At 65.8% G+C, this 23455-nt stretch overlaps 3 protein-coding genes across 9 annotated transcripts; 2 read left to right on the plus strand and 1 right to left on the minus strand.

Moving 5' to 3' along the window:
* Positions 1-9803: 9803 nt before the first annotated feature.
* LOC135313834 (U3 small nucleolar RNA-interacting protein 2-like) lies at positions 9804-13478 on the minus strand. 4 transcript variants are annotated; one of them, XM_064453930.1, is made up of 12 exons: positions 13360-13478; positions 13150-13232; positions 12963-13081; positions 12787-12869; positions 12630-12671; positions 12259-12379; positions 11913-12037; positions 11566-11658; positions 11365-11465; positions 11125-11259; positions 10874-10936; positions 9804-10790 (listed from the first exon to the last, which is right to left on the minus strand). In XM_064453930.1, exons 1-12 carry the CDS (start codon positions 13429-13431, stop codon positions 10439-10441), a joined length of 1389 nt encoding a protein of 462 aa, XP_064310000.1. In that variant the 5' UTR covers positions 13432-13478; the 3' UTR covers positions 9804-10438. The 4 variants fall into 4 exon arrangements, with proteins under 4 accessions (XP_064310000.1, XP_064309999.1, XP_064310002.1 ...); XM_064453929.1 differs by having other exon boundaries at positions 12259-12385; XM_064453932.1 differs by lacking the exons at positions 11913-12037; positions 12259-12379.
* Positions 13479-15381: 1903 nt separating this feature from the next.
* On the plus strand, positions 15382-18649 carry NAA80 (N-alpha-acetyltransferase 80, NatH catalytic subunit). Of its 3 annotated transcripts, none has more exons than XM_064453939.1 (2): positions 15382-15469; positions 17857-18649. In XM_064453939.1, exon 2 carries the CDS (start codon positions 17865-17867, stop codon positions 18585-18587), a length of 723 nt encoding a protein of 240 aa, XP_064310009.1. In that variant the 5' UTR covers positions 15382-15469; positions 17857-17864; the 3' UTR covers positions 18588-18649. The 3 variants fall into 3 exon arrangements, with proteins under 3 accessions (XP_064310009.1, XP_064310008.1, XP_064310007.1); XM_064453938.1 differs by lacking the exon at positions 15382-15469 and adding an exon at positions 16022-16132; XM_064453937.1 differs by lacking the exon at positions 15382-15469 and adding an exon at positions 16240-16825.
* Positions 15451-21502, plus strand: LOC104045018 (hyaluronidase-3-like). Of its 2 annotated transcripts, XM_064453934.1 has the most exons (4): positions 15451-15469; positions 19774-20703; positions 20807-20896; positions 21054-21502. In XM_064453934.1, the coding sequence occupies exons 2-4, from the start codon at positions 19807-19809 to the stop codon at positions 21402-21404; spliced, it is 1338 nt and encodes a 445-aa protein (XP_064310004.1). In that variant the 5' UTR covers positions 15451-15469; positions 19774-19806; the 3' UTR covers positions 21405-21502. The 2 variants fall into 2 exon arrangements, with proteins under 2 accessions (XP_064310004.1, XP_064310003.1); XM_064453933.1 differs by lacking the exon at positions 15451-15469 and having other exon boundaries at positions 18789-20703.
* The last annotated feature ends 1953 nt before the right edge of the window (positions 21503-23455 follow it).

A 23455-nucleotide genomic window follows, 5' to 3' on the forward strand; every position in this document is an offset into this window, starting at 1 on the left:
GGTCTCTTCTCTCCTGTTAGACTTTGGGAAGAGGAGATACCCCAAGCCGCAGAGCATCCTAGGGCTGGGGCTGCTGCTTTGTCTCCGCCTGAGCAGAGTCCTCGCTGGGGGCTGAGTGCCACCTTGTCCATGCCCTCAGCAGCCGGAAGCTCAGCTGTTGCAGGTTAAACCTCGACTCAGCCTTCCTCAAGCTGAGGATGAGGAGCGCCTGTGTCGCCAGGGAGGAGACCAGAAGACTCGTGTCTCTCCCTGCATCTTGAAGGACTGCGGGGACAAAGCAGCAGAGGTGAGGTGACAGCCCTGTGTCCCCTCTAGGCAGGGCACGTTGTGCCCCGTGATTCCAGGGCCAGGAGGGAGCCGGGGGGCGGGAGGCTCAGCTGGGTGCTGCCGGTCAGGAATGTGCCCCTCCAGAAACAGCCCCCTCCCCGGAGACACGCACACGCTGGGAGTAGAGCCCCCCTCTCCCAGGGGCGAGCTCCATGCCGGGGTCCTTCCTCCTCCCCACTGCCCTCACTCACCATCTCTGATGTACTGCAACTCCTCATGCCCATCCACCTGCCGTCCGATGAGCCCTGAGGGGATGCAGCCCGTTGGGGACCCTGCTGCCTGTTGGGGACCCCGCTGCCCATTGGAGAACCCTCCACCCAGCCCACCTGGCCAGCACAGCTCCCCGGGGAGGGCTGACCCTGGGCTGCGGCATCGGGGAGGGGATGGATGAGCCTCCTGCCAGCCCCGCCTGCACAGCCAGGGGTGGGACGGGCAGAAGGAGTGCCCCACAGGTCCTGCGCTGGGCCACAGGGACCCTGGGAGAAGGAGGGAGGGACCACGGGGCTCGTGGCTCACCGATGAACCTGACAGCTTCCCGCCGCAGGGACTCCTGCGGGCTCCGCAGGTAGGACTGGCTCTGGCGCAGGTATTCCTTGGCCCTGCTCCTGTTCCTGGCCAGCTGGAGGGAGGAGGAGGGTGCACGGTTGGCGCAGAGCTGCCCCCCAATCGGGCCCTCCCCCCCCGCCCAGGGCCACCCTCCTTCCCCCCAGCAGGACATTCCCAGCTCCCTGCCGTGTGGCATCGGGGTTCGGAGGGAGCAGAGGGCTCCCCAGGGACGCTGGGGTGCCGTCCTGCTGGCAGGGTGCCCTTTGGGACTCCGGGGGAGAGGACAGCCTGGGGCAGAGCCTGCTCCAGGAGGGTGCGTACCGCCATGGGGGCACAGCCCCCCCCGTCCCCCGTGCTGGGCATGGGGCAGGGCTCACCCAGGGCGGAACCTGGGGGCGCTGGGGCTGTGCGTACCAGGCACTCGCTGATCCTCCATGCCTGCACGGTCTCGCCCAGCTGGGCCAGCTGCCGCCACTTCAGGAACTGTCCAGCACTGCTGAGGGTTTCCTGGGAGGCCTGGTGAGTAGCAGAGATGCCACCACCACCGCCAGGGACACAAGACCCTGCGTCCCCCCTCTTTGGAGGGCTCAGAGCCTGCCCTGCCCGTGCAGGGAAGACGCACCAGCTGGGGACTGATGCTGCCACCGGGTTCAGCACCCTGGGGGAATATAAGGGCAGCCACCCTCTCTGGGTGGAAGCCTGTCAGGCTCTAGTGTTTTGGCCTTGGTGACCCCAGGCTGCTGCAGAGCCACAGCGCCGTCTCTGGGGCTGCAGGGACTCACGCCAGGGGTTGTGCGGAGGGAGCTGGGTGGGAAAGGGACCTAATTCCCCATCCACCCGGGGAGCGGGAGGAGAAAGGCAGCAGCGGGCAGGGAGGTGCCTGGTGCTAAGGACCCAGCGAGCTAGACCTCATGGCGACACACTTTTAAAGGGTCCAGCACCGCCCTGCCCAAAGAACAGGTCAGGTTGGGAGTCCCACCTTGGCCACATTCTTGTCCTCGTCGTGCAGGTGAAAGAGCAGTGGCAGCAGGCTGCCCCACACCACCTCCTTCATCTTCTTCCTTTTGGCATCCACCACAACCCCCATTGTGTTTTGGAAGAGCCGGATGGAGAGCTCCCGCACAGTGCTCGACTCCTGGTGCAGGAGAGGAAGAGGACCTCAGTCTCAAGCCTATGGCAAGCAAGGGGCCCAAAACAGCTGCAGGCAGCCCTTCTCCAAAAGGGAGCAAGCTGTGGTGTAGAGAAGGTCTGCCCAGGGAGGCTAGGGTCCCTGGGGCTGGGGGTTGGAGAAGGAGACCCTGCGGAGGGGCTGGAGGATGCTGCCAGGGCAGGGTGTGCATCGGTGGGGCTCAGCACGTCTGCCAACGCCCTGCAATCATCATCTCTGCCGCGACAGGGAGGCTGAGCCAGGGTGGGTCCACGTGGGGGGTTTGGGACGCAGCACAGAGCTGCCAAGGGCAGCGATGGGGTCTGGGGGCTGCGGGGCAAAGCATCCCCCTGCAGAGCATGGGAGGCATGAATGGAGGTGCCTGTTGAGAGGGGCACGGGTCTCTCCCCCAGCCTTACGTCACTGAAGAGCGGCTGGAGCTTCTCAGCCAGCGCCAGGGCAGTCAGGCTGAGCGTCTTCCCCTCCAGCAGCCGGAGCAGGTTGCTGAGCAGGGACAGGGCGATGGCGCTGGCATCACTGTCAGCACCCTGCAGCTGCTCCATGACATACGGCAGCAGGACGAGGGTTTTCCTTGCCTGTTGGAGACACACCATCTCCTTTTTGTAAAGGAGCGACCTACCAGAGGGGTGAAAACCCTCTCCGTGCAGACTGGCCTCCCACTAGCTTCTCAGCAGGCAGTGCAGGTCACAAGGGCAAGGTCCTGGCAGACAGGGCTTACCGCCATGGCCGTGAGAAGAGCAGGGCGCAGAGGGTGAGGACAGACAGCTCTGGCTCCTTGCCAGCCCCTTGGCTACCCCCTTCTCCACCAGACCCCCTGGGTAGGCTGGTGGGCACCTGGCGCTGCCTGGAAAGCTGCCCGAGCTGCCAGCAGCCCCTGCCGCAGCTGCTGCGTTTCACCCCGGGGCTCAGCACCCCACGGTCAGGCTCTGCACACCCCACGCTCGGGCTGGTCACTCTGCCACCAGCACCCCTGCCAGGACGTGCTGGCAGCAGAAGCCCCTTCCCCTCGGCACTACTGCCTCTCTCCTTGCACGGCACAGTCATGGGGCAGAGGGCGGGGCAGGCAGGAGAGCTGGCAGCAGCCGGCACGGCTCCCTGTGCCCAGAAAAGCCCGAGCCACCACGTTACCCGTCACCCACTGCTCCCTCCACCCTGGGCTGCTGTCCCGGCTGTCCCTGCTGCCCCCTACTCACCGTGTCGGGCCTCTCACTGAGCCTGAGGAGGCCCCTGAGCACCAGGCTGGGCATCCCCAGGCACTGGCTCTGCAGATACATGGGGAAGATTTCCAGGGCGCGGTCCAGCTCTTCACTGAGGCTGGTGCAGCCCAACATCTGAAACACGCACAGCGGGAGCTGGTGAGGTGTGGTGCTGCCTCCAACCACTACCTCAGGGCAAGGATGCTGGGTCACGACCAAGCCCAGACACAGGCAGCAGGGACTGTGGAGAAGCCCCGTGCCCCACACTCCGCCACACTGGTTGCTCGCCTGCTCCTCCACGGCAACAACCAGAGCCCATCTGCTGCCCCAGCTCCCCCCACAGCAGCTGGCATGGGAGAGCTGAGCATCGGAGAGAGCTTGGAACAGTGCCGTCAGGCTCACCTCAACGAGGAAGACCATGGCGATCATCTCCCAGGTGGGCTCCTCCACACTGAGGAGTTCTGCCAGATGGCAGAAGATGGTGGAGAGCAGGGGTCTTGGGGTCTTCATCATCTCCCTGGCAGGGGGAAGGAGGCACCATCAGGCCTGAGCCAGGCAGACACATATCTTTGGGGTTTGCACCACTCTGGGCATCACCCACCTGCAGCGCTTTCTTTGGGCAACGGGAGCCCTCTGCCATCTGTGCCCCCAAGGGAGGGGGTGACGTGGGGTGATGGTCCCCGAGGAGCAAGGGAGAAGGGCCTCTCACCTGGCCACAATGCGGACTCCCATGAGGTGGGTCTGGCTGCTGAGCAGGGCATCCCAGCCACCCTGCGCCTCAATGGCCAGCGCCTGGCTCTCAAAGCCCATGCTGCAGAGCAGCACTCTCATGGACTGCACCACAGACCTGCACAAAGAGAAATGCTCAGCTCCCACTGGCACCCCTGCCTTGGCTCCAGGTAGCTGGCAGGGATGAGAGGACAGGGATGGAGCACCTGATGGGACCGAGCAGATCCTCTTGGTGCTCCCTCCAAAAGATGTGCACCTCCTGCACCGTCAACTCCGTGGTGAATGACACTTGGAAAAGCAGTGCCAGGAAAAGCTGGGGGAAAATCGCCTCCACCTCCCGCAGGCAGGTGCGCTGCAGGAGGATCTCGCTTACCGTCCTGGCTGCCTGCAGAAGACAGCTAGACACTGAGACGTCCCTACGCCCCTGGGGACGTCAAGGCTTGGGATGGGCAGGGAAGGAGAGTGGAGGCCCTGGACAGCCGAGAGCAGCCCCAGAGGTCAGTGAGGCCTCATCCAGTAACTCACAGCCAGGGAGAGGACGCGGGGGTTGTCCCCAGTAGAGGTGGAGGTCTTGCACGGCGACTGGTTCATCAGCCTGCTGAGCAGCTCCTGCAGCACCTTCTCCGCAACCTGGGGCTTGGAGAGTGTCACCTTCCACATGCGCATCGCAACACTGCGGGGAGCCGGGGCTCTGTCAGCAGGGACACCCCGGAGGATGGCCAGGCTGAAGTCCCTCGGGAGGGTCTTAGGGCCCCTCTCCCGGAGTGAGAGGACCCCCAAAGGCTGGTGGGCCCCGTACCAGGTACATGTTGGGGAGCACTGCAACAGGCTGGCCACCACCGTGCTGGGCTGTTTGTGCATCAGCACCAGCAGGGCCCTCTCCAGGCTGTTGAGGGCTACCACCGCCCTGATGAAGGGCAGGTTTCTGTAGATGGCCCACACGATGTTCAGCACCTGGACGACAGACACAGAAGGGAGTGGGGGCGTCAGCGGGGTGAGCGCAGCTGTTTACCCAGCTCCCACTGGGAGCCGCTTTGCATTCCTGCTGCAGTACGCTGGCTTGAGATGGCATCAGTGCTGGTCAGGCACAGGGCCCAGGGAGGAACGATCCTCTGGTGGGCCCGAGTGTTGGCTGTGCCACCCACGGGCTACTCACCTGTCCCATCGGGAAGGCGGGGTCTGCCACAAGGACTTCCACCATGTGGGCAGCCACCCTGATGCTGTAGGCGCTTGGGGCTCTCAAGCTCTTGATGGCCATGAGGATGATGTCTACCTGGTCAGAGGGCTGGAGGTGGTACTTGAACATCTGTGCGATGAAGGAGAGGAGGGGAGGTTTGTCACCTAGAGCATCACACAGAGCATCTTGGCTGTGCAGTGAGAGTGGGATGCAGAGCCAGGCTGCGCTGGGGAGGAGACCGATGGTGGGGGTCAGGGTTCTGTGGGGAAGCGGAGCTTGCTGCGGGCTTTTGCCTAGCCTCCGCTCAGGAACAGCGTGAGCCCACATCATCCCCACGCATCAGGTGTCCCTTCACTCATGCTGACCACCCCAGGCAGGAGCCGAAGGCACTTCTTACCGAAAAGATTTCGTTAGCGCTGCTTTTTTGCGAGATCTGCCCGTCCTCCCAGAGCTGCAGCTGCCCTGTGTCATGCAGCCAGGGCCACCTGCCTGGGGAGGACAAGAACCAGGGTGCTCAGAGAGAGGGTGCAGAGCTGGAGGTGCAGTCTGAGAGCTTTAGGCAGAAAAGTCACTAGTAAAGGAAGAGGGCACCCAGGCAGGTCTGGGGAGCAGATACCCAGGGAGGGTCTGGGGCTATTGCGAACGGGGGCAAGGGGAAATGGCTCTTTAGACTGCAGGCAGGCAGGCTGGATCAGGCTTTCTCTCACCAAGGAGAGTGGTCCCTGGCTGCCCGTGCCTGGGGGCACCCAGCCCATCACAGCTTCTCTTACTTCTCTGCTGCAGGATGAAGGCATGCAGGTGACGGAGAGCTTCTGCAGCTTCGCGGCGGGTCGCCTTGTCCTTACAGGTGCAGCAGAGGGTGAGGTGCCCAACCAGCCTCCCCAGCATCACAAACCGATGTGTCTTGGAGCACTGATGCCTGAGGACTACAGCTTGTGCGAAGCAGGGGCAGACCTGGAGGAAGAGAGGCAGTGTGGGTACGAGGTGAGCCCCAGCTGCTCCCAGAGCAGCCAGGCAGCAGCCCAGCGCAGGGGAGGGCTGCTGGACCCAGGCTCCTGCCTTGGGGGAGAGCACGGACAAGGACAGGGGCAGGGCAAAGACCCCTGCTCCTGACTTCCTGCTGACTGGGTGCCCAGCTTCCCCGGGAGGTGCTGGGGCTCAGGAGCACAGCGATGGGGGACGGGGGCTGCCCAGACTGGGAGCTCGGTACCTGCAGCAGGGGTTCGGTGGCAATGAAGTTGGCCAGCCTGGCAATCCGTGCCACAGCCCTCTCCTGCACTGCTGCCAGCTCGGAATCGGTGAAGGGCAGCAGGAGCTGGGAGGAGAAAAGCTGCTGATCTGCCAGGGAGGTGGCATGGCACAGCACGGCATGGCCAGGCTTGCGCCGGGGCAGGGCCTGGGCCCAGGGCACGTGCCCTTCTTGCCCCTCGAAGCAACCTGCTGCAGCCAGGCAGGCCACCGCATCCCACTCCTGCCGCTGCCTCTGCTGCCTTCCACTCGCTCCCCACCCAAAAAAAGGTCCCTCCACCCCCCACCCAAGGAACCCAAGACTTTGGGGTGACCACCTCCCTGGGGACCTGTGGCGGAGGCTCTAGGATGTGGCCCGGGGGAAAGTCCCAGGGCTGGGCTCCCCTTGCCAGACAGGCAGATCCATCTGTGAGGGAGTGTTGGGCAGGACGAACAGCAGGCAGGGCTGCAGGAGCGGGGTGGGCTGGGACAGGAGCAAAAGGAGCTCTGGCAGCAGCCAGGAGGCAGGGGGCTGGTGGGGAGGCACCGCAGGGAAGGAGGAACATCTTTGCCCCCCTCCTTGCACCAGGCACTGACTGGGGAGGGGCGGAGCACCACTCAAGCCATGGGTTGTGGGGACCTGTGCCAAGGCCAGACCTGCAAGATGTTCTGCAGCTCCAGGATGCCGAGAGCACCGGCGCTGCTTACCAGCACCTGCAGCATGCTGTCCATCGTGGCCAGGGTCTGTGAGGGGGACAGAGCCTTGGGGCAGCCCTAGAAGCCTGGGCGGGGTGGGGGGTGGGGGTGGCTGCACCCTGCGGTGCCCAGGAAGGGGCCTCGGGGTGGGGGAGCTCCCCGTGGTTCACCCCGTGGCATACCTCGGAGTAGAGAGAAGCCTCGGGGCCCTGGGTGTCCTGTGGAGGGAGGTGGAAGATGCTGCAGAAGCAGATGTGGAGGAGTCTGCTGCTCATCTCCTGCAGAAGCAGCCCCGCCTTGCTGTGGGGACAGAGAGGTGCTCTTCAGACACAGCAAGGAGGAGACAGACCCCAGGGTTGGAGACCTGGGCTGATCCCCATGACACTGACACTTGCATTTGGAGGGAAAAGCCTATGGCACCCCTTGCCCTGCTGTCTGCCTCCCTCTTGGTCCCAGGACTGGGGGTGGCCCCTGCCTGGGAGAGGTGCCGTTAGGGCTGCCCAGCACTGGGGAGGCCAAGCTGGGGGCTGCGGCAAGTACCTCATGGAGGCGATGGTCAGCATGGCTTGCCGCCACACCACAGTACCCAGGTGGTCAGTGGGCTCCTCTTGCAGCAGCACCTGTGGAGCACAGCAGGGTGGGATGGATCGGGATGGGGCAGTCTCCCTTGCCCATCAAAAGCCTGCGGGGCTGGCAGAGCCCAGGTGCCACCATCCCAGCACTCCCTCCCCACCCAGTGGTCCCAAGCCCCATGGTGGGAAGGGCTGTGCCCATCACAGAACCACAGGCTGGCCGAGAGACCTGCAAACGTCATTGGGTCCAAGCCCCAGCTCCAGCCAGGCCACGCAGCTGGCTTTCGAGCATCTCCAAGGATGGAGACGCAGAGCAGTGCTCACATGCACCCCTCTGCCCGGCTGAGCCCTCTCCTGCCCCCAGGGCTGTGCCCACTGCCCACTGCCCCTGCCTCACCTCAATGGCCTCCACCACCTCCAGCAAACAGAAGTAAAGCATGTCCCATGTTGTGGAGCCCGCGCTGCTGGTGCTACAGATGGTGTAGATGGAGGCCAGAAACTTCAGCTTCTCCTCCTCTTGCTGCCAGCCAGGGAGGGGACAGGCGGCCAGAGAGCGTCAGGGGGGTGAGACAGGTTGGGGGGGAGGGGGGCAGCACAGCCCCCAGCACCTTGCGAGCGTGGGATGGGGGCAGAAAGACTGGTCGGGAGACATGGGCGCAGCCTCATAGAATTGGCCTTGGATACCTTTGGTCTGCTCCTGAGGAAGGCTCGGATGATGTCCAGGTTATCCTCGTTCTCCCCGGGCAGAGCCAAGGTGGAGCAGCACGGATCTGGCCGAGAGAAAGCAGGCAGGGCTGGGGGGCGAGCAGGGGGCAAAAAGCCAAGCCCTCTGCCCAGCTCCCAGGGATGTCACCAGTCCTGGCTCCAGGCTGGGACACAGGTGTCCCCTGTGAGCCCCAGGGGCGAGGGCGCAATGCTGGAGGGCAGCACGGGGAGGGGGGTCTGGCGTGCCCAGGTGAGGGACAGGCTACCACCGGCTGGCAGGGAGGATCCCTGTCCCGGGGTGCCGTGACAGGGCTGGCTCCCTGGCCACTGTGCCATGGGAGCCCCGATGCCAGCCTGGCTGGGCAACGCGAGCGCGGCACCGGGCAGGGACGGGCAGGCAGCCCCCTGCCCGCAGCGCCTGCACACTCACCCGCCTGCAGCGGCTGGACCTTGCACATCTCGCTTGGCTTCGGCCCGGAGTGGGGAGCCAGGGCAGCTACACCCTCCTTCTCCCCCCAGGCCTGCCTGGGCCTGCTAGGGGGTCTCCCTGCCATCCTGCGGAGGAAAGGGGTGAGGGGGACCCTGTGCCCCACAGGGCTGCCCTGCCAGGGGCAGTGGGGCAGAGGTGGCCATGCTTGGGGGGCTCTTTGCTCTCACCCTGTCCTAACACCGTCCTCCCAGACACTGGGGGGGACAGCACTGGGTGATCCAGGGTGTCACAAAGTGCCCCAATAGCACTCCCCCAGGGGGCACCCCCAGAGTGCCCCCTTCCCCTCTTCCCCAGGACCCCTCCTTGCCCCGGGGCGGGGGGGCGGGGGGGCTGAGACTGACTCCCTCTTCCTCCTCCCGCTACGGGGCTGGGGTTTATCTGTACCGGGGCACCCCCCTTGTCGCAGGGACCCCTCTGTACCCTGTCCCCTTGCTCCCAGGGGCTGGTGCCGCCCAACCTGTAGCTGGGCTAAGCTGGGCTGCAGCCCCCAGCCCCTCGGGCACGCTGAGACTCTTTTCTCTTCCACACACGAGGCCCGGGACGAGGCCCGCGGGGCTCCCCTCGCTCGAAGGCTGCTGGGCACTCGGAGGGGCCGGACGCCCTCCCGCGCGCTCAGCCGCAGGGACGCACAACTGCGGGGGGCGGCCGCGTTCCCCGCTTACTAGTTGCCACGCGCCTGGAGGGTTCCACCAGCTGGCACTGGGCGGGGGGGGGGAGGGGTGGGACGGGGCTCCTCGCTCCCCTCCCCGGGGCACGGGGCCCCGCCGCGCCGTAGGAGCCGAGGTGGGGCCCCGGGGCCCGGCGGGGCCAGCGCCGAGGTGGGTGGGCAGACAGGTCGGTGCCAGGGGACGGGCAGGAGGAGGCAGGGGGGCAGGCCAGGGCGGCAGGAGCCGTGGGGCATTAGACATGGTAATTTAGGTGAATAAAGTGGATTTGGTTTGGTTTGGGTTTGGTGTTGTTCTTTTATTTATTTATTTATTTATTTTAAAACAGAGTCCTCCAGAGCTCAGGTCTGGCCAAAGCTGAGGGAAGAGGGCAGACCCTCACAGAGGGCAGAGCCGCAGCATGATCTGGGTGCCAGCAGGGTCAGGGGGCCACGCGCCATCCCCCGCTCCGGCGCTGCCGGCCCCAGGAGGGTGGTTGCACGAAGGACATGGGGCGCAGCACCAGGGACCAGGGTTTCATGACCCAGGTGCAGCGGCTCCGGGGCCAGCGGGCTAGGAGCTGTCAGGGACATGGGAGCTGGGGGCTGTAGCCCTCCGCTTCAGGGGGATGATGCAGATGCTGTTTTTGGCTTCTTTGATTCTCCACCACCGGCCAAGCCTGCAGATGAGAGAGATGGGGGTCACCCTCCACCGAGCCCTCGAGGCAGTGGAGGCTGTGCCCCCAGCCAGCGCTGGGGAAGGGGGACGGTACCGGTGCTCCTGCCCGAGGCCGGCCACCAGGAAGTCACCGGCTGCCGAGAACTTGAGGCTGTTGACAAAACCCACCTGGAGGGGACAGGGCAGGGTGAGAGGCTCGCGCAGCCTCCTCCTGCTGCCCAGGGAGGGGAGAACCCGCCGAGAGACACCCCCAGCCCAGCTCCAGCATCCCCAACCTCCTGACTCATACCAACGGGATAGCCCAGAGGGGCTCCAGCTTCCGAAATCCCTCACTGCACTTCCAGAGCTTCACGCTAGCACTGTGGGAGCCTAGGGTAGAGAGAGGAGACTGCCATGCACCCCAACCTGGGGCAGGGGCAGGGGCAGGGGCAGGGGCAGGACAGACCCCCTGCACCCCCAAACCCTTGCTCCAAAGCAGCTGCCCCACACCTGTAGCCAGGAGGTCACTGTTGCGCAGGGCAGCCACCGCCGAGATCCAGTACGGCTGCTGCAGGCCCTGGGCGTCCTGCATGCCGTGCGCCTGCCGGGCCAGCGCCAGCGGCTTCTTCTTCGCCAGCCCCCACAGGGCTACAGACCTACCAGGGAGGGGAGGCATGAGGGGGTTGCAGGAGGGGGCTTTGCCTACCTACCCCAGGCACTGTCGTGGCCCCGTGCTCACCCGTCATCGGCACCCGACACCATGTGCTCCTCGTTGATGAGCTGGATACAATCAATGGAGCCCCTACAAAGAGAAGGGGCAACTACCATCAGTTACAAGTGTGCTTTGGGATCCTGCTTAGGAGACAAGGGCTCAACGGGACATCAGTGTCTCCAGTATGTCAGCAGGCTTCTGGTGGTGCTTGGCACCCTCACACCACTGCCCCAGCCGGACCCACCTGCCCACAGCCCCCTCTCCTGCCCCAGACCTACTGGTGCCCATAAAACACGAGCTGTGACTCCTCCGGGATCTTCCAGAGCCGCACGGTGCCGTCCCGTCCCCCCGCCGTCACACAGCACTCCCGGCTCAGGCTGTCCAGCCCTGTGATGATATCCTGGTGCCCGAACCTGGAGGGGAGGTGGCAAAGAGCTGCGGAAGGCACAGCCCCCCGCCACATTTCCTCCCCCAGGTGAGGGAGGCTCAGTGGGGTGTGTGTTTCCCCAGGCTCTTACAGGGTCTCCATGTATGCGTTCTCCGCCACGTTCCAGACCTTGACGCAGCGGTCATGGGAGGCACTGTACAGCTGGTGCGTGCCCTTCCGGAAGGACAGGCCCTGCAGACGGACAGCCGGACATAGGGGGAGTGGTGAGGGGCACCGGGGAGGGCAGTGCTGCCTGGCCCTGCAGGCGTCGCAGCCAATGTCCCCGACTCACCGAGACGGCATCGCGGTGCCCAGTGAAGATGTGCAGGCGCTTGCAGGTGGCGGTGTCCCAGACCATGATCAGCTTGTTCCTGTCTCCCGTAGCCTGGCAGAACACAGGGGATACCCAAGACCTGCCCCACGAGGACCCACCACACATCCCAGCCTATGCTCCCACCCCATGTGCTTTGGGGGGGTCCCAGGGACGCCTTCTTGGCTCCAGCGGAGGTAGGGGCTGCTTGAAGCCAGCAAAGTACACCTGGGCACGAGATACCGCTCTCCGCAGGACCCCAGGAGGAGATGCACTCCCCACCAGCACCCCTCCACCACACATGGCAGCACCAGCCCCCTCTCCCGTACCAGGTACTTGCCATCCGATGAGATGGCCATGCAGAGGACATGGGATGCGTGCCCCATGTGCCGCTCCTCGGTGCCCTTCTTCCCCCCAGGCACCACGCACAGCCTCTTCCCGCTCTCCACCTCCCCTACGGGAAAGGCATCGCCGTCACGCCCTGGGAACCTCCCAACATATTGGAAAGCGCCAACGAGCCTCCCACAGAGCCCAAAACGATGCACGTGCACATCCCCGGAAGGGGCAGGGGCCCAGCCACCTCCACAGGCACCCACGCTCCTGCTGCTGCAGGGTCCCTCCCTGCAGGGTTCAGGCTGGGGGAACAGCCAGTCGCGGCCCCAAGGGAACACTTGCATTTGATGAGGGAGCCGTCCTTGGAGGCCGAAAAGATGAACCTGTCATCTGGAGAGATGACCAGGCAGGTGACGGGCAGCTGGTGCCCCCGCAGCACTCGAATGCTGGCTGGATCTGGAGGCTGCACCTGCAGGGAGAGCGGGATATGAGCTGGGCCTCCCTCGGTCCCTTCCCCCGGCATGGGAGTACCCAAGCACAGCACCCTCCCTCCTCCAGGGCACCAGCCCCCGGCACCCTGGGCAGAAGGAGGGCCCTGGTCCCGGAGCCAGCACAGTAACTCGGGGTGCCGGCCCTGGCTGTGCCCGAGTGCCCCCCAAAGCCGGCACTTAGAGCCTGGCAGCCCCCCGGCGCCCCCAGCGCTGGGCACTTACGTCTTTGGCGACCAGGCGCTGCAGCCGACCCTTCTGCTCCAGCTGGGCAAGAAGCGGGAGGCTCAGCGGAGGCGGCCCCGGCCCCGCGGGAGCGGGGCAGAGCCCGCCGCCGCCGCCGCTGCCGGGACTGGGGGGACGCGCCCGCCCCGCTGCTCACCACGTCCTCCTTCAGCCGGTCGCCGATGAGATCCGCCGGATGCGTCTCCTCCTCCTCCTCCTCTGCCGCCGCCTGCTCCTCCTCTGTGGCGGACGCGGGGCGTGAGGGCCGGGCTCAGCACCGAGGGCCGCACGCCCCTCTGCCCCACCGGGGTACCGGCACCGGGCGGCACTCACCGTGCTGGCGGAGCTCCTCCAGGTACAGCTTGGCCAGGCGCAGCTTCTTCTCCTGCGGCGTCTCCTCCACCTCCTCCTCTACCGCCGCCTCCCGCCGCCGCCGCCGTCCCAACGACGGGCTGCGGGGACAGGCGTGAGCACCGGCACCGGCACCGGCACCGGCTTCCCCCCGCGGCGCGGCTCGTACCTCTCCGGCTCGGAGTCGCTGGACACCTCCTCGTCCACGGGCCGGACGGCCGCCGCCCGCGACCTCCTCTCGGCGCCCAGGACCTGAGGAACGAACCGGGGTGACCCCAGGGACGGAATCGGACGGGACGGGACACGGACACCGACCAGAGCGAACTCGCAGGGGCAGTCACTCCGCAGCCCCCTCCGCCCGGCCCGGCCCGGCCCTCACCGCCGCCCGCGGCCGCCGCCGTCCCGCCGCCCCGCGTGGGGCTTTGGCCCTACAGCTGCCCGCCGCCGCCATGCTGCCGCTCCACGTGCTGCCCGCCCCGCCGGCTGCAGGGGCGCGCCCCGCGCCTATTGGCTGCAGCCGACTAGGTCCCCCTCCCGCCGCGCCTGCGGCCCCGCCCCCGCTTCCTATCGGCGGGCCGCGCTGTCACTCGAGTAGTGACGACTCCGCCGCGCCCCCCGGTGCTGCTGGGCCTGCCCCCTCGGCGACACGGCCCGCCCCCTGGTGCTGACAGCCACGCCCCCTCGGCGGCTTGCCCCGCCCCCGGTGCTGCTGGCCCCGGCCTCTCGGCGCAACGACACGCCCCCTGGTGCTGCCTGGCTTCTGGTCCCGTAGCACGGCCTTTGCGGGCTGCCAAGGACCCCGGCCTTGGCTGTCGCCGGGGGTAGTGGTGGGACGGCCTGTCCCGGTGATGCTCTAAAGCGCTCAAACCGGCTTTTGTTCGGAAGCTTTATTTTGCGCATTTAGTGTCTTCTCTCTGGCACCTGGGGAGGCGTGGAAGGGCAGCGGGAGCACCCTTCGGCTGCTCCAAGTTAGGCAACAGGCTCGCTTCCTCAAGGATAAGCAGCCAAAGAGTGTCACCACGCGTACCCAGAGAATCCTGGAAGGGCTGCTGACTGCTGGCGGGTGGTCTCCCTTTTGGAGATCGCTCCAAGGCGACGGCTCCACGGAGGGCTTGGTTTCGCGGAGTGACCTCTTACCATTCCTCTTGGGACTTCCAACGTCCCTGGGTGGGAACGGGCGCAGGGCCGGTGGGGATGGGTGGCATGGGCAGGAGGCAGAGCTGCCCTTCCTGCTGGGGACACGGAGGGGACAAAGCTGCCGGAGTCAGAGCGTTGGTGGCTTTGTAGCTCCCGCACTCGGCCATGTCGGCCCCAGGCAGCGCAGGCTCCTCAGAAGGTGGGAGGCAGAAAAAGTGATTCACCCTGGCGTGGCCCTGGGGAGGGGAGGGAAGGCTTCAGCCTCAACTTCATCCTCGCCTCTGGCTCCGGCTCCGGCTCCGGCTCCGGCTTCTCCTTCCCTCTGTTTTGCAGCCCAGCCCAGCCCAGCAGCTGGTGCTTCGTGGCAAAGACGAAGCATGTGGGCAGGTGATGCCCTGCACCACGGGAAAAAGCGGCTGTCCTGCTGCTCTCCAGAGGACGCCAGCTCCTCTGGGGCTGAGGTCTCTTCTCTCCTGTTAGACTTTGGGAAGAGGAGATACCCCAAGCCGCAGAGCATCCTAGGGCTGGGGCTGCTGCTTTGTCTCCGCCTGAGCAGAGTCCTCGCTGGGGGCTGAGTGCCACCTTGTCCATGCCCTCAGCAGCCGGAAGCTCAGCTGTTGCAGGTTAAACCTCGACTCAGCCTTCCTCAAGCTGAGGATGAGGAGCGCCTGTGTCGCCAGGGAGGAGACCAGAAGACTCGTGTCTCTCCCTGCATCTTGAAGGACTGCGGGGACAAAGCAGCAGAGGTGAGGTGACAGCCCTGTGTCCCCTCTAGGCAGGGCACGTTGTGCCCCGTGATTCCAGGGCCAGGAGGGAGCCGGGGGGCGGGAGGCTCAGCTGGGTGCTGCCGGTCAGGAATGTGCCCCTCCAGAAACAGCCCCCTCCCCGGAGACACGCACACGCTGGGAGTAGAGCCCCCCTCTCCCAGGGGCGAGCTCCATGCCGGGGTCCTTCCTCCTCCCCACTGCCCTCACTCACCATCTCTGATGTACTGCAACTCCTCATGCCCATCCACCTGCCGTCCGATGAGCCCTGAGGGGATGCAGCCCGTTGGGGACCCTGCTGCCTGTTGGGGACCCCGCTGCCCATTGGAGAACCCTCCACCCAGCCCACCTGGCCAGCACAGCTCCCCGGGGAGGGCTGACCCTGGGCTGCGGCATCGGGGAGGGGATGGATGAGCCTCCTGCCAGCCCCGCCTGCACAGCCAGGGGTGGGACGGGCAGAAGGAGTGCCCCACAGGTCCTGCGCTGGGCCACAGGGACCCTGGGAGAAGGAGGGAGGGACCACGGGGCTCGTGGCTCACCGATGAACCTGACAGCTTCCCGCCGCAGGGACTCCTGCGGGCTCCGCAGGTAGGACTGGCTCTGGCGCAGGTATTCCTTGGCCCTGCTCCTGTTCCTGGCCAGCTGGAGGGAGGAGGAGGGTGCACGGTTGGCGCAGAGCTGCCCCCCAATCGGGCCCTCCCCCCCCGCCCAGGGCCACCCTCCTTCCCCCCAGCAGGACATTCCCAGCTCCCTGCCGTGTGGCATCGGGGTTCGGAGGGAGCAGAGGGCTCCCCAGGGACGCTGGGGTGCCGTCCTGCTGGCAGGGTGCCCTTTGGGACTCCGGGGGAGAGGACAGCCTGGGGCAGAGCCTGCTCCAGGAGGGTGCGTACCGCCATGGGGGCACAGCCCCCCCCGTCCCCCGTGCTGGGCATGGGGCAGGGCTCACCCAGGGCGGAACCTGGGGGCGCTGGGGCTGTGCGTACCAGGCACTCGCTGATCCTCCATGCCTGCACGGTCTCGCCCAGCTGGGCCAGCTGCCGCCACTTCAGGAACTGGCCAGCACTGCTGAGGGCGGCGGGAGCCGGCGGGACTGAGGCTCAGCCGCCCGAGGCAACGCTCTTTCGCACGCGGGGGTGGCGTGTTGATGAGGCCTCCCGTCGTTAGGGGGCGCGCTTCGTGCCCCGTGATGTGGCGGCGCGGCGGCGGAAGCGAGCTGTGGATGATGGCGGCGGCGGCGGGGCTGGCAGATTGGTACGAGCGGTATGGGGCTCGGGGGAGAGGGAGGGGGGAAGGAGAGGGGTGTCCGGTCAGTGATGGGATCAGTGATTAGGTCAGTGATGGGTGGGTTGATGGGGTCGGTGATGGGACACTGATGCGGACAATCAGGGGTCAGCTATGGTCAGTGATGGGGTGAGCGATAGGGTCAATGATGTGGTCAATGATGGGGTCAGCAATGGGGTCGATGATGGATCAGCGATGGGGTCAGAGATGGTGTCAGTGGTGTGGTGGGGTCCACGTGTTCAGGTGGTGCAGCCGTCGGGGAAGGGCAGTGATCAGCTGGGTGGTGGCGTTCTGGTTTGTGCACCATGTGTGGGTGCTGTGTGGTTTGTAGTGATGGGGGTTGCAGGCAGAGTGGGGTGTCCTGTGCAGGGTTGCAGTTTGTGTTGGGTGCTGCGTGCAGGGCTGGTGCTGTGTTCAGCAGCCGGGCAGGGCAGTGTGCAGTGTCCTGTGAGGGGGTGCAGTGAAAGGTGGGTGTCCTGTGCAGGCGTGCAGTCTGGTTTGGGTGCCGTGGGGGTGAGGGGTGGCCTGTGTGGCCCTGGACAGACGTGTCACTCACGCTGGGGAAGCAGAATCAGGGACTGCGGTTGGCCATGACCTTGGGCTGCTTCCTGCTGCTCTGCCACGCAGGCACCGAGGGCGCGGGAACCGGCAGAAGCAGGCAGGGTGAGTGAGAGCAGGGTGAGCAGGGGCAGGGTGAGCTGCAGGCAGGGTGAGTGCAGGGAGGGTGGGCAGCCCTGTACCCCTGGCAGGAGCTAGAGAGGGGCAGGCGTGGGGGGGGGAACGTGGCGCTGGGGTGGGTGAAGCTGGCAGGGTGCAGGTCAGCATGGTGGGGGGGGGGTCTTCCCCTGCACTCAGGGCTCCCCCTGAGTGGAGAGGGATGCTGGCAGGGTCCCAGCATGGGTTTGCTGGGGGGATGGAAAGGAAAGATCACCTGCCTGGGGGTGCCAGTGGGGCCTTGGGGTGCTGCTTGGCCTCCGAAGTGGGGATTGTGTGGGCTGGGCTGGGAGCCAGGGGTCTTAGAGCTGGGGGTTGTCTTTGGGGGACACCCTGAGGGTGCGGGGGGCAGGGCTGGGCCCTCCCCACCCCCCACAGGGAGAAGTGGGGCAGTTTGCTCAACCCCAACTGATAAGCCAGCACAGCAGTTCCTCCTGCCTGCTGCCTGTGGCTTCTTCTTTGCAAGGGGAACGGCTGCTGGGCCAGAAAAGGGTTCCCTGCTGCTCACTGGTTGTGCCAGAAGCCCTTGGAGGCCAGCAGGGCCCTCTGGAGCATCTCACTGGAGTGGAATGGCTGGGGTCTGCTCAGCTCCATGATGCTGCAACCCTCTCTTGCCAGCCAGGGACACATGTGTGATGAGCTTGCTGGTCTTAGGGAGGTGCCTAGGTGGCAGGAGCTGGCAGCAGGGCTGGGCAGGGGCAGGGCCAGCCCTATGCCTTCTGCCCCTGCCCCTCCACTGGCTTGGCAGTGCCAGACTTACCCACAGGTCTCATGGCATGGTGCCTGGAGCCAGCACCATGTGCCACTTCCAAGCCATGTTGCTGTCGTTTGACCTCAGACCTGCCACTAACTCCCACAAACCCATCCAGCTGCACCGCTGGGGAGCTGTTCCTGCACCAGGGCCGGTGCTGGGCTGGGGGACACACACGTGGTCTGTCCCCTGCTGCCTCTGAGCTGTGGCCTGCTTGGTCTCCTGTCAGTGAGAAGAATGGGTTCTGTGTCAGAGGAGCTCAGCCTGGTCCCCCTGCACCAGAAGCCGGAGCTGCTGGAGGCCTGCGCCGAGCTGCTGGGCGAGGAGTGGGGGAAGAGCCGGGCATCGCGGCTCCACACGCTCCAGCGCTCCTCGGATTCCTTCCCTGCCTGCCTGCTGCTGCTGCGGAGCCAGGGCCCTGCTGAGGCCTCTGCTGCCCGGGAGGGTCCCTGCCAGCTCGTGGGCCACATCCGGCTCTCCCGCGTGGCCGGCCGTCCCCGCGACCTCTTTGTGGAGAGCGTGGTGGTGGCCCGGGCACTGCGGGGCCAGGGCTATGGGCGGCAGCTGATGGAGGCCACTGAGCGGTGGGCTCGGGATCGGGGCTTCAGCTGTCTGCACCTCACCACCCACGACAAGCAACATTTCTACGCCCACCTGGGCTTTGTCCTGGGCAAGCCAGTGCAGAGCGTTGCCTTCCTGAGCCCTGCCATACCTGCTGAGGTGCTGCAGCTCTTCTCAGCTTCTGCTGGTGCTGCCACCACTACCATCACCAGGCCAAGGGTGCCCTCTGCCCCCCCACCTCTCCTCCCACCCCCTGCCGCTCCACCCCCGCCCCCACCCCCCCCAACCGTGGTCTGGGCAAGGGGAGTCCTGGCCGAGAGCAGCCAGGAGAGCCTCCTGGAGACCCCCCACCGTGATGCCAAAGGGCTGCCCATCTTCTGGATGAAGAAGGACATCTGAGGGTCTGGGGCCCCAAGCCTGTGATTAAAAGAGAGTGTGAGCAGGGGCCGCCTGTCCCGGCACTGCCTGACTGCCTGCCATTCTTCAGGGCTGGCACCAGCTCCCCCAGCTGCCCCACTTTGCCCTGGCCCCATTGCCAGGGTGAGGTGGTCCCCACGCCCTGCCCTGTCTGAGCACACGGGCTCTGCTCCTGCCTGGCCCACGGCTTGCCTGGCCAGAGCCCTGGTACCACTGGTGCAGTAGGGAGCCAGGCCCACCCCATGCTCTGGGGTTGGGACTGGTCCCAGGAGTGCCACCCAGTCCCACCAGTGTCTCCTCCACCCAGGGGACTCGCTGTGGGGCAGCTGGGACTGATGGTGCACTGTGGCTGCCACTCTCCCTGCTTAGCAGCCTGAGGAAACTGAAGTACATGATAGCTGGAGAGACGCCAGGGGGAATAGGGCAGGGCAGCACAGGCTGCAGGGTCCCCTGCCTTGCACCACAAGGAGGGCAGGCAGCCAGGCCCGCCCCGAGGCAGACAGTGGTGGTAAGGGCTGGAGGCACCATAGCAGGAGCAGGAAGGTCAGGGAGAGCAGCTGGGCTCTGCGCCAGGGGATTAGCACTGTCCTTGCTGTGTCATGCAGCCCCCAAGCTCACCCCCTGCCTAATCCCCTCACCCCCAGCAGCTGGCCAGCACTGGGCGGGGGCACCTGGCACTCTCTGGCCCCTGCCCAGGCTAAGGGGGGACAGAGATGACCCTCTGGCTCCACCACACCTCTTGGTGGGGCTCAGCCCCTGAGCATGGTACCTGGCCTGGCTTGGCGCTGTGTTGAAATGGGGAAGAGGGGGTTGCAGTACCCCTGCTATGGGCAGCACTAGGAGCTGGCAGGGAAACTGAGTCACTGGGGTTGGCGGCTTGCAGTGCCACTCCAGAGCTGTGCCACGGCTGCAGTACTAAAGGCACTCTGGGCACCAGGCTGCAGCAGGCAGAGGTGCCTGCTGGCAGTAGTAAGGCAGGAGGTGTCTGAAAGCCCGAAGTTTCTTCAGTCCCATGGGACTTTGGGGCAGGCAGCTTGTGCCTGTGGGGCAGCCTAGTCCCTGTGGCTGATCCCAGCCCACCACATGCCAGGGCAACAGTAGCACTGGCAAGGCTGGGGTGCCCGCTGTGCCCCGCTGCCTCACCCCTGCTACTCTCCTTTCCCTGCAGGGTGCTGGCCCTGCGGGCAGCTGGTGACACAGGATGGTGCTGGCACTGGTGCTGTGGGCCTGCCTGGTGCTGGGTGCAGCTGGCAGGGAGCACCTGGCACCAGACCCCCTGGTGGATGACCAGCCCTTCGCTGTGGTGTGGAACGTCCCTGCTGGCCACTGCCAGCGCCACTTCGGTGTGGGGCTGCCCCTCAGTGACTACGGCATCGTGGAGAACCAGGATGGCCACTTTGCTGGTCAGAACATCACCATCTTCTATAAGAACAAGTTTGGACTGTACCCCTACATATCACGGCAGGGCATCCCCCGCAATGGGGGCATTCCCCAGCGGGTCCCACTTGATGCCCACCTTGCCAGGACAGCCAGGGACATCCGCTTCCTCCTGCGACCTGCTTTCCGTGGCCTGGCTGTGGTGGACTGGGAGGAGTGGAGGCCCCTCTGGGCGCAAAACTGGGGGGCCAAGCGGATATACCAGGCAGCCTCAGAGCATTGGGTGCAGGTCCAGCATGGCCTTCTGCCAGCACGGCGGCGTCGCCAGCTGGCCCGCCAGGAGTTTGAGCAGGCAGCGCAGGCTCTAATGGAGGAGACGCTTCTGCTGGGCCAGACCCTGCGCCCAGGGGGGCTCTGGGGTTTCTACCGCTTTCCTGACTGCCTTAATGGCAACTGGGCCAAGGAGGCCAACTACACTGGGCAGTGTCGGCTGGCAGAGGTGCAGCGCAACAACCAGCTAGGCTGGCTCTGGGCTGCCTCGGCTGCCCTGTACCCCAGCATCTACCTGCCACCGGCAATACCACCTGCCCTGCGCCGCCGCTACGTGCACCACCGGCTGCGTGAGGCCTTGCGCGTGGCTGCCTTTGGGGCCAATGGCCTCCTGCCTGTGGTTGCCTACGCCCGCCTCTCCTTCCGCCGCTCATCCCGATTCCTGGAGCCAGTAAGTGCCATGGGGCCACAGTGGCAGGCAACCAGGCATATCGCTGGGTGCCAGGACATATCCTGTGTCCCCCAGCTCAGTAATGTCTCTCTCTCCCTGGCAGGCTGACCTAGTGCACACCATTGGGGAGAGCGCAGCACTGGGTGTAGCTGGACTTGTCCTCTGGGGAGACATGTCATACTCCCGCTCAGCTGTGAGTACAGCCCCTCACCACTCACTCACCAGAGCCCTGGTGGACAGCAGGAGGTGGCATGGGCATGGAACAGCCACGTCCCCTGTGCCCAACAGGGAGGGTTGGCCAGAGGGACTCCAGTGCCAGGGCAGTTTCTCACTGGTGCTCACCCCTGCAGGAGAGCTGTGCCAGCCTGCGCCACTACCTTGTGTCCACCCTGGGTCCCTACGTGGCCAACGTGACAGCAGCAGCCCGGGAGTGTAGCTACAGGCAGTGCCATGGGCATGGGCGCTGTGTGCGCCAGCAGCCCCATGACCTGGACAGCCTCCTGCACCTTGGCCCTGGTACCAGCCCGCTGGCCTCTTTCCGCTGCCACTGCTACCGCGGCTGGGCTGGCAAGAGCTGTGCCCAGCGGGTCCAGCCCAGCTCTGCTACTTTCTGCCTGGCACCCACCCACACTCACAATGTCTACGGGCACAACGACCTCCCACCCCCTGACACCTGCCTGCCGCAGGGCACGTGGGGCTAGTGACCAGGGCTGGGGACCGTTGCAGTCTCCTACCCCAGCAGCACTGCTGCCTGGCACTTCCTATGGTCTTGCTAACTTAAATAAATGCTCCTGGCACAGCTGTCGTGGTCCTCGTGGGCAAAGCTGGGGGCGTGCTCTGTTAGGCCCCCAGGCTGGTTACCATTGCCATTGCTGCTGGGAGGCAGCAGAGACCCCAGTTTGGCTCTGGCTGGGCCCACCTATGCCTCAGTTTCCCCACACAGGCTCTGCCCTGCGGTCATCCCAATCCCACAGTGAGCTGGTAGCCCCCTTATCATGGGAAGGGGACACGGCACCACCACAGGCTGCTCTTCCTTTGCCATGCTGGCACCATGCTGCCAGCAGCCCTGACTGCGCCACCAGGCCCCCCTCTCCACAGCTATTTTTATCTCCCGCAACTGTGTTTCTCACTGTACTATTTTAAGCAGTGCAGTTGGCGCACCAGGGACCCAGTACCCAGCTCCCGGGGGCCCCACACTGCCTCACTGCCCACTCACGCCGCCCGGGCACAGGGAGCCATGCCCAGGGAGGCTGGAGAAGGTAGGATGGGGAGCAGGCTGGGGGCTGGCAGGGGCCCTGGCACCCCAGGGGGACCGGGTGGCACTGGGCTATGGGGTTGGGATGGAGGCAGCAGCCAAATGCTGCCCTCTGCCACAGGGGGCTGTGGACAGAGATGCCCACCAGGGAACAAGGGGGTCCTGGGGGGTCTGTGGGCACAGGGCAGCAGGGTTTGGGGAAAGGGCAGGCAGCTGGCTGGCACAGTCCCTGGCACCAAACCTACGTGCCCAGCTGTGCCCCCAGGCAGGGGGGAGCAGATGCAGGGGTGATAGGGGTACCTGCAAGCCAACCCCCAGCCAAAGGCTTGGGAGGGTCCAGGGGGACCCTGGGCACCAGCCGAGGTCCTCCAGCCCTGATGCCTGCCAACTCTGCCAGCAGCATGCCCTGCCGCGATGGTAGCAGTGTGGCACTATGCTGCCCTGTGACACACTGCTGACCCCAGGAGGGACTAGGAGCAGGCACAGGGCCACCCTGCCCTGCTCCACCACAGGCACAGCACCCAGGCCCTGCCTGCTACTCAAAAACCTGCAAACGCCAGAAAAAAAATCCTTTTCCTCTGCCCCAGCATGGGTACAGCTGCTTCCCAAGACAGTGCTGGAGCCATGCATGCTCCCAAGAAGTCCCCTCACTCCCATGGGGGATATGCCCACCTGGGCAGCAGGCACCAGGACCCCCTAGCACAGCACACACCCCAGATCTCTGTGCACCCTAAACAGCACACAAGCATGGTGCCTGCAAGGAAAGCCAAGCTGTGCTGCAGACTGGAGCTGGCACTGCCCTGCCCTGCCCCTACCTGCTGGCTCCCAGCTGGCCCAGGGGAGCCCCAGCCAGCCCCACAGTGCCCGGGCTTCCGGGGCCAGGGGTTTGGCACATTCCTGCCCCCAAGCCAGGGGCAGATTCCAGCCCCACTGTCTGGGATCATGGCCACCAGGTGCCTGGGGAGCACAGCCAGCGCTCGCCTGCCCATAGCTGCAGGTCTGTGCCAAGGGGACAGTAGTGTGGGCTGCCCACCCCAGCATAGCACTGGGCTGGCATCCAAGCTGGGGTCACCCCTGGGAGGGGTCTGGTCCCCACAGGGGTGCCCAGGGTAGGCACGGGCTGCCAGCAGGGCCCACACTCAGCCTCTCCCTCTGCCCCCAGCAGACAACATGGGAAGGGCTGAGGGTGCCATGCCAGCAGAGCCTGGAGACCCTGACGGCAGCGAGCCTGGAGCCATCAGCCTGCGCCCCGTGGAGTCCATCAGCGACCTGCACTGGGCCTCTGGTGGGCAGAAGGCCGCCGAGGGTGAGAGCAGGGTGGGGGGAGCCTGTGCCAACCGCAGCCGTGGTGGCAGCTGGGCTCTGACCTCTTCTATCCCCTGCCCACAGGCAACGGCCCGGGTCACTCCAGCAGCCAGCACCAGCCCCCACTTCACCCCGTGCCCCCTGGCCCCATGGTGCTCTTACCCACCCTGCGCTCCGTGCCTGCTGCCAGCC

Source organism: Phalacrocorax carbo, chromosome 6, assembly GCF_963921805.1.
Source record: "Phalacrocorax carbo chromosome 6, bPhaCar2.1, whole genome shotgun sequence".
NCBI classification, from domain to species: domain Eukaryota; kingdom Metazoa; phylum Chordata; class Aves; order Suliformes; family Phalacrocoracidae; genus Phalacrocorax; species Phalacrocorax carbo.

What these genes read in the sequence shown, in the direction of transcription:
- LOC135313834 (XM_064453929.1), bottom strand. Translation starts at nt 13,431, where the DNA reads ATGGCGGCGGCGGGCAGCTGTAGGGCCAAAGCCCCACGCGGGGCGGCG. An exon ending in ACCGGCTGAAGGAGGACGTG is followed by an intron (nt 12,672 to 12,786) that starts GTGAGCAGCGGG and finishes CTTCTTGCCCAG; the next exon opens with CTGGAGCAGAAGGGTCGGCT. An exon ending in GGCACCGCGATGCCGTCTCG is followed by an intron (nt 11,466 to 11,565) that starts GTGAGTCGGGGA and finishes GTCCGTCTGCAG; the next exon opens with GGCCTGTCCTTCCGGAAGGG.
- NAA80 (XM_064453937.1), top strand. Translation starts at nt 16,753, where the DNA reads ATGACCTTGGGCTGCTTCCTGCTGCTCTGCCACGCAGGCACCGAGGGC. An exon ending in AACCGGCAGAAGCAGGCAGG is followed by an intron (nt 16,826 to 17,856) that starts GTGAGTGAGAGC and finishes GTCTCCTGTCAG; the next exon opens with TGAGAAGAATGGGTTCTGTG.
- LOC104045018 (XM_064453934.1), top strand. Translation starts at nt 19,807, where the DNA reads ATGGTGCTGGCACTGGTGCTGTGGGCCTGCCTGGTGCTGGGTGCAGCT. An exon ending in CATCCCGATTCCTGGAGCCA is followed by an intron (nt 20,704 to 20,806) that starts GTAAGTGCCATG and finishes TCTCCCTGGCAG; the next exon opens with GCTGACCTAGTGCACACCAT. An exon ending in TGTCATACTCCCGCTCAGCT is followed by an intron (nt 20,897 to 21,053) that starts GTGAGTACAGCC and finishes TCACCCCTGCAG; the next exon opens with GAGAGCTGTGCCAGCCTGCG.